Source organism: Kryptolebias marmoratus, linkage group LG13 (genome assembly GCF_001649575.2).
Source record: "Kryptolebias marmoratus isolate JLee-2015 linkage group LG13, ASM164957v2, whole genome shotgun sequence".
Classification (NCBI taxonomy): domain Eukaryota; kingdom Metazoa; phylum Chordata; class Actinopteri; order Cyprinodontiformes; family Rivulidae; genus Kryptolebias; species Kryptolebias marmoratus.
Genome location: NC_051442.1, coordinates 14,863,448 through 14,876,364, shown reverse-complemented (window position 1 = coordinate 14,876,364; position 12,917 = coordinate 14,863,448). Strand labels below are relative to the sequence as shown.

Here is a 12,917-nt window from a genome sequence, read left to right as displayed (position 1 = left end):
ACATTTAACTAGCTAAATGTTGTAAAAAGTGACATCAGAAAATCCACACTACATTTTTAAACAGTGTTTGAAGCTAAATGTGACAAAATTTAGGCATGAATTTTGAGCACAAGCTCGTTTACAAACGGCGCCCCATAGAGGATGTGACTGCGGTCAGAGAGTCGGACGTTCTGTTTTCGGACACATTATTATTAAACGTGCACGTGTATGCACTTCTCCTCCAGCTTGCAGTGTTCTTGTATGGGGTTCCATTAGTGCCAAAAATATGTTTATGTGTCTATGTAAGGCGTGTATGTAGCATGCTATGTGTATGTAAGGTGATATGTAAGGTGATATGTTAAGTGTATATGTTAAGTGACATAATGATATGTGCGGAACATAGACACAACGCAGTATATAGGCATGTTACAATACATATACACTTAACATATCACCTAACATATCACTTTACATATCACTATACATATCACCTTACATATCACCTTTCATATCACCTTACATATCACTTAACATGCTACATACACGCCTTACATAGACACATAAACATATTTTGGCACTAATGGAACCCCATATTCTGGTGATGTTTACATTGCAAAACATCAGAGAGAAGTCGAACTTCAGACCGGGTTTAACGGCTGCGAGAGTTATTTCAGTGCGTAATGCTGCCTCACCCACATGTTTCTAAGAGACCAGGTGTGTTTGGAAAAAGCAGGGCTTCCATTTGCATTCAGACTCCAGGACTGAAACGGTGCGTTATCTGCTGCGATCGATTTCTCACCAGAGAAGGTCCTGTCAGCGTTTAACTATTCACACTTCTCAGGGCTTTATGGATGTGAGTCACAGTTACTCAGGGGAACAACATCTACAGGTCTTATTGGATAGTTACAGAACAAATGAAAGATTACATTTGTTTATTTTTATGACTAACTTGCTGGGTTTGACACCAGAAAACAGACAGTGCAGGAGAATCCTTGGGTTTTACCTATAAGAACAGAATAAAAAGTGATCTAAAACTATTTCAATTTAACTTGAGGTGGACAAAAATACAACAGATAAGTGGATTAAATCCTGTACAATTGTTCACCTGTATTTTAAACTAACTATGCAGAAACCAAACACAAAAAAATAATGTTTTATTTGTTTTTGAGGAATATGAACAAACACCATTTTAGTTTCACAATTTACGACTATAATTAACTTGTAATAACCGTCCCCAGATGGGGATAAATAGATGATTTAAAATGCAAACAGAGACCAGAATAAAAAGAAAGAACTTATTGAAGATCTTGGGGGGGAAAGCAAAATAAAGAAACAAACTAATTATAATGGGTTTGTGAGATGGCCTGGCCAAAGTGGCTGAAGAAGGGCAGCAAACAGATGCTCTCCAGATGCTTTATTTACAAAAATGTGACCAAAAAAATTTTTTTTAAATACAAATAAATTGACTCAAAACTTATGTTGGCAAAATAAACATAAATGAATTTGACCTAACCAAAATATTATCTTTATTTAAAGTATGCAGAAGCAAAGTTACAAAGGTGGCAGAGATTAAAACACATTTCTTTGTTGCAAGGTGTTACACTTCAAAATCAAACACTAGGAACTATAATAAGTGCCCTCCATTAATTCCCTACAGCATTAAAACAAAACACTTTAGAAGAAAAATACAATTCAGCCACTCAGAACAAATGCTAGCCACATTTTAAACCAGTTTTTTTGAAGCAATTTTATTTAGATGAATAAGATGCAATACTGAACTCTTCATGAAGCGTAATAGCCTTTGGAAATAAATGTGAAAATAAAAAAAATTACAAAAAAAAAAGAATTCAGAATCGTCATTTTTCAGCAGGTATAGCCCCTCCCTTCAGATGTTACAAAACGCCTCCTCCTCACACACTCACGCTTTCTGCACATGTAAACAAACGACAGTGAGGTGAAGAGGACGGGGAAAAGAAGTCCAGCGTATTTTGGATGTTAGACGACCGTCTTTACCTCCGTGTCGTTGCAGGTCCCACACAGGCATCCGAAGAAGCCGTTGATGATCTGGCTGGCGCAGAGCAGCGCCTGCAGGACGCTGGCCACCATCAGAGTGATAAACAGGGCGATGTTGAACTTGACCACGTCCTTTGGCTCTTTGCACTGATTCCACATGACGTGGTTTTTCACGTATTCTAAGTTGCTGTGTAAAAAAAAAAACACATAGATACAACAAGACCTTATTAACATCAAACAGAGACATCACAGAGTGACTTTAACTCATCACCTGTTTTGAAAAGGCATGCCCCAGGTCCCATCATCAATTTGACACATAGGCCCGCTGGAAAGGCCGAGCAGCGCCACAATGAAGCTGTACACAGCGCCGGCAACACCTACAGCTGCAAATATGATGGAAAAGAACATCTGCCAAAGATACATGAGAACAAAAGGTCAGAAACATTTTTAAACCAACAAGTTTAATGACTAAAAATCTCCAATCGCCTGAACATCCTTCTCTTTTGTTGAATCTTCTTCAATCAACAATACAAGCTAAATGTGCGTTTATCAAACGTTTATTGAATGTTAAAAAATCTGGGTCATTGTTTCATTTAATTAGACTGAAGCACAGTAAATGCTGCCGCAGTTAAAGGCCTAGCATTCCTTGAAGGAATGCATATCGCCCGCCGTCTTTCATGGCAGAGTTTTAGACTGAGGCCATCTGATGTTGATACGAAGTCACGGACATTTTGGTCACGCCTTCAAAATACGCTCACAGTATTTTTTGTGAATGAACCTCAGCCACTATCACGTCAAATATTAGCTGCTAATTTTTTTGAGTCAGCCATTTTTGAGTTTTCTAAGGTGAGTTTGCAGCCATGTTGAATTGGATTGATTCCAAACATTGACCAGTTGTAGATTGTGCATTCAATGATAACGTGTGTACACACACACACACACACACACACGGTCAAAGGCAACAATGCCATCCACCTTAATCTTTTTGGCAGCGACCAATAAAACAATCTGAACAATATTTTAAGATTGAAATGTCTCATTTACATCTAAATGTAAAAAGGAAAATATTCAGCAAGTAAAAGCATTATAAACAACATCCTGAAAAAGAAGATGTTGATGGAAATAAATGAAAAAAGTAAGAAAATTTGTGTTCAAGGCCATGGGAGGGTTACGAAAAAAGAATTATTGGCAATTTAACAATTTATTTGTTTAACAAAAAGGGGCCTTGGTAGCATGTGGAAGAACCATACTCTGCCACAAAAGCCTTGGGCCTCCTCATGCTGCTCACTAGCTTCGCCACACCCTGTGTTCAACAGCATCTCATTCTTCAACCAGCATTTGTCCCAAGTCAGTCAACATGGTTGTGTTGGTCACTCTGGAATAAACATCACATCAAAGATGAGCCTACAGGTGTGCAGTGGTGCAAGCAGGCCATTTACTGATGAACCCCGCTCTGTGGGGGAGAGCGTTGTCATCTTGGAAGGAAGAGTCTGGTCCCGGACTGTAAAAATACGGGATCGCTGCTGGTTGCAGAATCTCATCTCCTGGGATGCCCACTTCACAGCCTGTCTATGACATCTCGCATTATATGGAACTTGGCTTTCAATTAAGAGATGGTGCTAGGGCTTACTCTAAATAATGCTGCAACTTGGTTTTGCGGAACGCCAACTTAAAGTTGGTCTATAACACAAGCCTTAACTGGATCAGTCAAAGTTGTCTTTCTTGGAGCAGAAACCAACTACAGCAGGGTCCATGCACACAGGAGGGATATAAGAAACTTAAAACAAGAGTCAACAGCAGAATAAGCTGTTTGGCAGAGAACATTTGGCAAGTTCTTCATGGGCACAACCCACAAATCCTAACAAAAATGTGGCACCATTAAAGGAGAAATAAACAGGCTTTCTAATGATATAAGATTCATTGCCAAGAAGCATTGTTACAACTATGCCAAACACAATTTTTTTTACTTTTTGAGCTACATGATAATTATCCAAATTACACCTTTTTCAGTGAGCTTTATGCAGAAGTAATGAACATGGGGGAAAAAAGTGAGAAATGTTATGAAATGTGATGAACTGCGGTTTTGTGTTATCTGTATCAAAAAGCGCTCGCATGTTTCACAACGATGATGCAGCACAACACAGCAAGATGGGGGTGCTAAATTAAACTGCCTGCTGTAAATAACTGGGTTTAGTTTATTTCCTGTTGCAGATCTCCCTGAACCCGTAAACAAGTTGGGTTAGCGTTTAATTTTTTTGGCCGCAGCAGCTGAAATGACATCCGTCTGACTCACCCCAAAGCGATTTGCGCAGCAGCCCTGTTCTCCGGTCAGATGGATGTAAAGTGCCGGTAACAGAGCCTGTGTTCAAGTCACAGAGAATCAGATGCAGCATTAGTGTGACTCGTGGTCAAAAAAGGTTCATAAATTTGGTAAAAATCAGCATTTCAGAAACTTTTCTGCAGTTTTCATTGAAGTTTTTCTAAACTTAAGATGTGAACTTTACTTCAGACAGGATAAAAGTTTGATTAATTAATTAAACATCTCAAAAGTATAGTATTTATTTAGTGAAAAATGATGCAAGGACTAAGAACATTACACAGTAAAGGTCTGCAAAACTGTCAAACAAGCAAAAACTCTGTTCCAATTTATCCAGAGAGCATGAAAAATATTTCACAAATGTTCATTTTTCATAAAAATTAAGAAAAGAGAACTCACCAAAACCCCCCCTCCGATGAATCCCCCCATGTACTTCACCTCATCAGTAATGTGTCCCTCTTTGACATACTTGGTCTTCCAGTCAGGGAAGAACAGCAGAATGTTGCAGATGATGGACAGAAGCACCAGCGGGTACAGAGTGAAGGCGATGAAGCGGGAGCATTTTCCAGTGCACATCTCGTCAGAGTGAAGAGTCGCCAACTGAGGTAAAACTTTTGTGTTCTGTAAAGTTTAGCTTTGAAAGTTCCTGTTTTCAGAACACTACCGAAAATGCCCAAACTACTTGCTTAGTGATAAAGATCTGGAGGAGGGGCAAAGATTGTTATGTACCGAATGATTACACGTACTTACTTAAGTAACATCTTTCTGGGATTGTATTTACTGGAGTGTTTTTATACAGTGTTGCAATTTTGTATGTCAGCATTTGGGTCCGAGGATTGACCCGTGTGGAACACCTCAAATAATCTGAGAAGGAAAAGTTATTCAGAGTGACAGAAATGGTTCTGTTGGGGAGGTATGAGTGAAATAAATTAGCAGCTGAGTCCTTAGTTCTGACCCAGGACACCAAACAACACAGGAGGACCAACACCACAAAGTCAACAATTCAATCTCAAAGAGTTCAAATTAGAAAATTGTCTTTATCCACAATCATCAGGAGTTCATTACTTCCCTTAACAAGTGCTTTTTTTATATACCTCCACCAAGGAGGTTATGTTTTCATTAGTGTTGGTTGGTTCATTTGTCCACCCATCTATCTAACTTTCTGAAATTTTTAGGAAATGTTGGGGTAGTCCCTAAAAAGCAAGCGATTCAGCTTTGGTGACTCTAAGGCCTTGTTGGAGGTTTGCGCTTTTCGAGTGCTTCTAGTTGTACAAGGAAGTGCTTTAAAACTAGACTGACAATCGTCAAAAGCATCTTTATCAGCTATAAAATTATAATAATTGTGCAGGATTGACTTTCTCTTGATCTCTAAATGAAACAGATGGTTTGTAAATTGGTTGATGGTCACTGAAAGATAGGAAGTCCATATTTGTCGTTGGGTGTTGTTTCTGAAAACAAATAATTCAACCATTTTGAAACTGGGTTCTACGAAAAAGTACAAACCATTTTTATTTGGACCTCAGTTTGGAGAAACAGAGTTTATTTCTGACCGGACTGAAGAGCTAACAGCTAATCAGAGCTGTGGGTTTAGTTTTGCTTGAAGTGAGACGAGTGGAAATAAGAGTTCGTTAAACTTTTCATTGTTCCTGAACCCAAACAATGATCTGATGCTTGACCTCAAGCAGAATGATGTCTGTTAGTAAATCCAAAACTCTTTTGTTTTTTGTTGCTGTTGTTAAACTGAGGACACCAGATCTTAAAATGTATTTTTCTATTTTGACCTGACCCCTGGCAGCCTCTGTAGAGTTCAGGTAATTCAGACCTGCAAAATAATAATATGTTAGTGAAGCAAAGGGCCCCTGTGTCTATGCTTCGCTTGGGCCACAAAATAACTAAGTCCGCCTCTGGTGGCAGAGTTTCAGCTCCAGCTGTCTAACTCAGAAAACGATTTAGAAAAATGTTTGTTATAAATTAATAATTTAAAAGCAGTCTGATTTTTGTTTTCTTCAATACAAGCACCAAAATGCTCCATAAAAGGCCATTGGAGGACTGTCATCAGAGAACCAACGCCCTTCCTCCAAACAAAAGGTAAAGAGGCGAGTAAAACCCCCATCCTTTGCACCCCATGTAAATATTTGGGAACCTTTGGACCATTCCCCGCCTCTTACTACGGATCATTCCAGGCTGCAGACCCACTATGGCCTCCTTTCTCTTATTTAAAGACCTCCTTGTTGGCTATTTAATGCCAGAAAAATGCTACGAGGAGATTTTTGTCCACTTTCACTTCCACGGTGAGGCTCTCAGTGGTGGAAAAACCTCTTCAGTTATCCAGTATTATTGTCTGCTGTGGCTGGGTTGTTTTATTTTAATGCTGACATTTTATTTCCGTATTCCACAGTGCCGTGTCTGAGGTTTGTACTCAACAAAGTTGCCGGGTTTTGGATCCTACTGGACACATTTCTGGGTAAGACTTCAGCCATAAACAACACATCAGTGTCTTTTAATGGTAAATGGTTTGCACTTTTGTAGCGCTTTATCTAGTCCAATGACCCCAAAGCGCTACACACTACAATCAGTCATTCGCCCATTCATACACACATTCACACACTTTTTTGTGTGTGTATCTGTGTGTGTGTTGAATCTATGAAGAGATCAGAGCATTAACTTACTCGCTTGGTTAAGTATTTTAACTTTGTGACTGAGAGAAAACGACAAAGATTCACTCAGTGCTGATAAGAAAAAGACTTCATCAGTGGGGCTGAAACCACAGCCTTATCACGTCCTCTGTATGCAGAAGTTTAGGGGACACTGTCATGTTTCAGTGCAAAGTCATGTTTCGTGAGGAAACTGAATTTTAAAGAAGCTAAAAGCTGTCCATGCAGTGTTACTTCAATACCAACTAACTGGATGTTGTTTGTGTTAACAAGCAACTCAACAGGTAGACCGAATGAAGTGCCCAGTGAGTGTACAGGGTGGGCCATTTATATGGATACACCTTAATAAAATGGGAATGGTTGGTGAAATTAACTTCCTGTTTGTGGCACATTAGTATATGGGAGAGGGAATTTCACAAGAAAAACAACGGTGTGCTTGGTTTTAACGTAACTCTATTCTTTTTATGAGTTATTTACAAGTTTCTCACCACTTATAAAATGTATTCAAAGTGCTGCCCATTGTGTTGGATTGTCAATGCAACCCTCTTCTCCCACTTCCACTTCCTGGAAAGTGGATTGGTCATCATGGGCCAGTTGAATGACCACCGATCTGACCCCCTTAGACTTTTATCTTTGGGCTCATCTGAAGGCAATTGTCTATGCTGTGAAGCTACGAGATGTGCAGCACCTGAAAATACGGATACTTGAAGCCCCTGCTAGCATTTCTCCTGTGGTGTTGCTATCACCGATTTATAAGTGGTGAGAAACACACCATTGTTTTTATTATGAAATTCTCAATGAGTTTGATGTGTCACATGACCGTCTTCCCATTGAAAAAACAAAAATTGGATCCAAAATGGCCGACTTCAAAAAGGCCGTCATGGTCACCACCCATCTTGAAAAGTCCCCCCCCCCCCATATACTAATGTGCCACAAACAGGAAGTTAATATCACAACCATTCCCATTTTATTATGGTGTATCCATATAAATGGTAGATTAAAATAACTAATCAGCCAGTCGCATCCAGACGTGATGAAGATGATGAAGTGGTTCTTGTGTGTCACAGAAGAGCCCCCCCTCCATCCCTTCTGACAGGTTTGTCTCCTTGCAGCCCAGCTGCCTCAGCTGCTGAGGATCCTGTGGAGAGGAAGTTCAGAGGGGCTGAGTCTGACCTCCGTCCTGCTGCAGCTTTATGCTCTCTCATGTCCTGTCGTCTACGCCGTCGCCAACAGCTTCCCATTTTTGTAAGTAATGACCTGAGAATAAACAAGAAGATAAGACGCATGGCTCTTTGATGAGCGGGTGGCGGCTGTTCCGTCAGCCGTCCTGTATGTGTATTTTATGGATTCTGAGTTCAAAGACTCTGGTTCCATTAACGTCCAAACAGCCGCAGAAAGCAGTTCTCTGTTTTTCATCTGTCAGTCTGTATTTGTGCTTGAACCTCTCCATAGTTCCTGGGCTGAGAGGCTCTTCATATTGGCCCAGACGGCAACCATCATCTTCCTCATTCTGCATCATCGTGGCGAGACCTTCAAAGGTCAGCAGCTAATGCACCCTCCTAAGCAATTCGTGGAAAGTGCACATTTTATATAATCTACTTGTTGTGAGGGCCTTTTTGTTGTTGTTGTTGTTTTCTCAGGGCTGCTGCTCCTCCTTGGTTTCAGCAATGTGATGCTCCTGCTAGGTTTATATGCGTCTGGAGCCGTTGTCTCACTGATGATGGCCTCCAGTGGTGCAGCTTTAATTGCTAGCAAGGTGGAAATTTATTATCTGCCTGTATACGTGTATGTGTTTCTGGGCTGTTTCATAATCAGGGTGACCCATCAGTGAACTTTTTGGGTTTTTTTGTTGTTTCCAGGTTGCGCAAGCTGTAACAAACTACCACAATGGACACACGGGTCAGCTGTCCACCCTGTCCTTGTTCCTGACGTGGATGGGCTCCCTGAGCATTGCTGTTGTTTGTCTACAGGTCTGCAGGCCGAAGCTTTCACATTTCCCATCGCAGTTGGTTTTGCTGACCTGTGTGAAACTTGTTTCTTGCAGGAGAGCGGTGGATCTCTCGCTAGTCTGTCCCACGTGCTGTCCTCGTGTCTCAGCTTTGTCCTGCTGTCTCAGGTCTTCAGCTACACCTGTAGCTCTGCAACGGCTGCGAAGAAGACAGATTAACGGCGGAGAACAGTGAGCTTTGTCCGCCACGAGTGGGCTTGTTACACACAGAAAATATTCACCTCATCTTTCTGCACTGTTGTGTTTAAATGCTGCTCAGTTTTACCTTTTTAAAGGGTCATGTGAGTTGTTTCTCCTATCTTATTTTGTAATAAGTTTGCTGCAGTTCTAGTATTTACTTGTCCTCTGTCGCCCTCTAGTGATTAAAATAAGAATTACAAAAAAAATCATGAGGCAACTGAAGAGTCAACACTTTGGTGAATTCAGATTCTTTTATTGTTGTTTTTGCCCATTTCTGTGTGTAAGGGTTCAGGATTTAAGGTTGATTTAAGTCGGAGCCCACAAACATTTTCAGAAATGTCTCCGCGGACACACAGCTTCCCTGTTTTACCTCTGTACCTCAGCTCAACCTCACCGACATCAGGAAACATCCGCTGCCTTCCAGCTCCACCTGCTTTCCTCCTGGAGTCGGGCGAGGAGGCTCAAGGGTCTGAAAGCCTGAGAGCACAGAGCAGCTACTGTAACCGGGACTAAAAACACCTCTTCAAACTGAGCTTCGGCTGGGGAAAAGGGGCCCAGCTCTGTGGAAGACACCTTCTCTTGTTTGAGGACATAAACGTCTCATTCGTCTGCCCTCAAAAGCTTCCCCAAACATCAGGAACGTCCTGGAGTCTGTCAGCACCGACAATCAGCGAGCCCGAACAATTCAGTGTATGCGTGGCTCTGACTATTTCCTGGGTGCTCTCTTTTGCTTTGGTGATCAGACATCAAGTCACCTTGACTTGCGTCTGTCTTTATTGTTAATAGATGAACAGTTGGAGAAACTAACTGCATTTGTCTTAACAAATCATAACCCTACATTAGGTTTTATGACTGGAGCGCCGCAGGACAACAGGCACAAGATTTAATCACATCAGGTTGTTTTCAGATTAGTTCCCTCTGACTGATTGGAAAAAAATCCTGCAAATGATGGAATCAAGTCTTATCAGATTTACTGTTTACATGCTGAGATGATAGTGAAATGTTAGTAAAATGTTCCCAGAGGATATTTATCCTGTTTCACTTTCCATTGAGTCATAAACCACTTTCACTCAGATGACTAAGAAACTTTTTTTTTATTGTTATTGCTCATCACTGATTATCACAGTCATCAGTTTCACCATAGGTCAGTGTTGTACAGCTAATTTTGTCCTCATGGTAAAAAAAAGTCCAGATGCCAAAAGTTCAGTTTGGGAACTGTAGCCTACTTAAGCATTAGTAAAGACCAACCAAAATATATAAAACCACCACGCCATCTTTAGTAAAATTATCCACTGATCAGCTGTAAAAACAAAACCCTTAACTAACTTTATGGAGGGTGAGTTTGATAAAGATAAAAAAAATTAAGTTAGTTCTGAGAGCTAACAAGAAAATACACACATTTTTAGTCAATAAAAAATTATTTTATTTGCTATTGTTGTCCACCACACAAAAATAATAAAAAGCCATTTTAGGTATTCACATATTCATGAAACGTTTGTGTAACATTCATTAATGCTGCTTTTAAACCCGTCAGATGTTTTTTTTTGTTTTTTTTACACATCTGCAAATCTTTAAAATAATCCTATTTTTATAAAGAAGACATTATTATCTCTAAATGACCCTAAAATGTTAGAATATTCCAAAAATAATCAGCTTTACTATCTGTTCTTTTAGTTTCTGAACAGGTTTTCTCTCAAATAGGAAAATAGAAATCAATTAAAGGAGACATATTATGCCCTTTTTATGAAGGACTTGGCACAATTTCCTGAGATCTGATTGAAACATCTGAAAAGCTTTGGTCAAAAAACTACAACAGCTGGAAGGTAAAGGTTCATTAACTACTTCCTTCCACCGTCTCGCCTCATCGCTGTCCCCTTTGAGTGGGAACATTAGAGTTTGGAGATAAAATTAGGGTGGGTGATTAACTGTACCCTGAGCTGAGTCCAACACCCCGATCTCCTGCAAACCTTGAACAGATCACCGGAGGAGATATTCTTTTACATCACCATAATACCATATCCATATAAATGCTCTTATAAAGAGAAAACGACCTTTGTTCATAATATGTCCCCTTTAAAAACATGGCGTTAACATTCTGACACGGATAAGCTGCCGGACAGCACTATTTTAGTAACAAGCAGGTGTAACTTTTAATGGCACTCAGTTTGGCTTTCTCTTTTTTTTTTTTTTTTGGTTTTAGTTTTTGTTTGAATGAGATCCTTTCTGCTTTCTGGTCATCAGTTACTACAAACACAGACTTTAACAGGCTCGTAAGTGATCGACCAGCGTGTAAAATACACAGCAGAGCGCCTACAGCAGCTGGTTTAATTGACTAAAACTAAAACGCCACGAGGAGCCACTGACAACCTTCACAGTACAAAGGAGTGTTGTTACATTGAAGCGGCAAGGCTTGCTTCTTCTTAAAAAAAAAAAAGCAACCTCTGCTCCTCTTTAAGAGGATCAAAACTTCCACCTTCATCAGCTAAACTTCATCAGGAGAACCCGCGTAGCTGCAGCGCAGGTTTCACACACGTCCAAGATCTTTAAAAACACGTTACTCCTTGAGGAACGAAGGAACCTAAGTGTTCTGATTTAGACAAGAAAAAAATCGAGAACCAAGATCTCTCTTAGGGAGTAGAAATGTTCTTCATTCTTGAATTGCTGAGATAAACCAGCGTGGCTCTGAGTCAGGGAAAGTGAACGTGGGAGAAGTGTTACGAACCTCGCACTCCAGCAGCACGGAATAAACACCGAACAGTAAAACATTTATTACTGCAAGTGTGCTTCACAGTACGTTTTTTTATTGTGCAGTTTAAGATCCCTGCAGCAGAAATGAGATCAAAGTAATAAAATTCCTCCTCACGTCGGTCACCGGATTTCCTTTCCGACAGTAATAATGTTTAGGAAGCTGCAACTTTCTGAGAGTTTGATTAAAACCCACTCCCTGGTCCATGAGATGCAAACAGACGCAGGCAATTATACGATCTTAATTATGATTATAATTACGATGTTGGTGCTGCAGTGTGTCTGCAGTCAACTGAGGAAACCTTTTCTTAACAAATCTGTCTTGATTTTAAAAAGGAAGCAAATCGGTGGGGTAACACCACCCTGAGGATGGGAACAAATGATGAACTTCTAAAATTTCCTATAGTTTCACATCCCGTTTTAAACGGTTTCACTGGATCCCTCGGATTTTCTGTACTTCTCCCACTGTGGACTGCTGAAAAGGACATTTCAGATCCATTTGTTCCTCCTTACAGATGTTCGTCTTCAGCCAAGCTGCCTCTTCCTCCACTTCAGGGCTTCGCCTTATTTAAAACCGTTTCACGCATGTAATCTGCGTTATCTAAAACATCCGGCCTCGTTCCTTCATGTCGCAGCCTCTTGAGGAACTTTCAACTCTCCACATATGATTTAAAACGAAACTTCTGCTTTTAGACATTCATAACGAGTCAGCTCGGGTCCTCCTGTTTCTACGCTTCCCTTCGTGTCGCTTTTCTTTCACATTTTAAAACCCGTCTGACGAGTTCATATTAAAATGTTCTGGCTGCCGGTTGGGGTTAAACCCTCCCCAGGGTCACGTCTGACGTTTTCTCCGTGGGGTTTAAATTGCAGATTCTTTTTAAATGCTTCGGAATGACATCTTTAAAGAGTTTAAAGGCTTTTAAAGAGCCGTGATGGTTGACGTATTTACTGCACGGTTATGGTTCCGCACACTTTAAAATTGTCAGATTAATGATTGAGCTTCCCACTTCCTTCCTTGTAC

General features: G+C 40.4%; 2 protein-coding genes across 4 annotated transcripts; one reads left to right on the top strand and one right to left on the bottom strand.

Annotated features, from left to right (window-relative positions):
• Positions 1 to 1,481: 1,481 nt before the first annotated feature.
• On the bottom strand, positions 1,482 to 4,970 carry LOC108245220 (transmembrane 4 L6 family member 4-like). 2 transcript variants are annotated; one of them, XM_017431939.3, is made up of 5 exons: positions 4,709 to 4,970; positions 4,286 to 4,351; positions 2,264 to 2,400; positions 1,993 to 2,179; positions 1,482 to 1,906 (listed from the first exon to the last, which is right to left on the bottom strand). In XM_017431939.3, exons 1-5 carry the CDS (start codon positions 4,883 to 4,885, stop codon positions 1,898 to 1,900), a joined length of 576 nt encoding a protein of 191 aa, XP_017287428.1. In that variant the 5' UTR covers positions 4,886 to 4,970; the 3' UTR covers positions 1,482 to 1,897. The 2 variants fall into 2 exon arrangements, with proteins under 2 accessions (XP_017287428.1, XP_017287427.1); XM_017431938.3 differs by having other exon boundaries at positions 1,482 to 2,179.
• A 970-nt stretch (positions 4,971 to 5,940) lies between these two features.
• Positions 5,941 to 11,599, top strand: LOC108245225 (mannose-P-dolichol utilization defect 1 protein-like). Of its 2 annotated transcripts, XM_025009536.2 has the most exons (8): positions 5,941 to 6,600; positions 6,708 to 6,773; positions 8,076 to 8,208; positions 8,416 to 8,501; positions 8,604 to 8,719; positions 8,823 to 8,933; positions 9,008 to 9,142; positions 9,535 to 11,599. In XM_025009536.2, exons 1-7 carry the CDS (start codon positions 6,507 to 6,509, stop codon positions 9,128 to 9,130), a joined length of 729 nt encoding a protein of 242 aa, XP_024865304.1. In that variant the 5' UTR covers positions 5,941 to 6,506; the 3' UTR covers positions 9,131 to 9,142; positions 9,535 to 11,599. The 2 variants fall into 2 exon arrangements, with proteins under 2 accessions (XP_024865304.1, XP_017287436.1); XM_017431947.3 differs by having other exon boundaries at positions 5,942 to 6,600; positions 9,008 to 11,599.
• The last annotated feature ends 1,318 nt before the right edge of the window (positions 11,600 to 12,917 follow it).

Bases quoted from the DNA above. Each gene is read 5' to 3' on its own strand.
- LOC108245225 (XM_025009536.2), top strand. From the start codon at position 6,507: ATGGCCTCCTTTCTCTTATTTAAAGACCTCCTTGTTGGCTATTTAATG. The intron at 6,601-6,707 runs GTGAGGCTCTCA...CGTATTCCACAG, and splicing joins TGTCCACTTTCACTTCCACG to TGCCGTGTCTGAGGTTTGTA. The intron at 6,774-8,075 runs GTAAGACTTCAG...GTCTCCTTGCAG, and splicing joins CCTACTGGACACATTTCTGG to CCCAGCTGCCTCAGCTGCTG.
- LOC108245220 (XM_017431938.3), bottom strand. From the start codon at position 4,885: ATGTGCACTGGAAAATGCTCCCGCTTCATCGCCTTCACTCTGTACCCG. The intron at 4,352-4,708 runs GTGAGTTCTCTT...ACTTGAACACAG, and splicing joins TCATCGGAGGGGGGGTTTTG to GCTCTGTTACCGGCACTTTA. The intron at 2,180-2,263 runs GTGATGAGTTAA...TTTTTTACACAG, and splicing joins GGCATGCCTTTTCAAAACAG to CAACTTAGAATACGTGAAAA.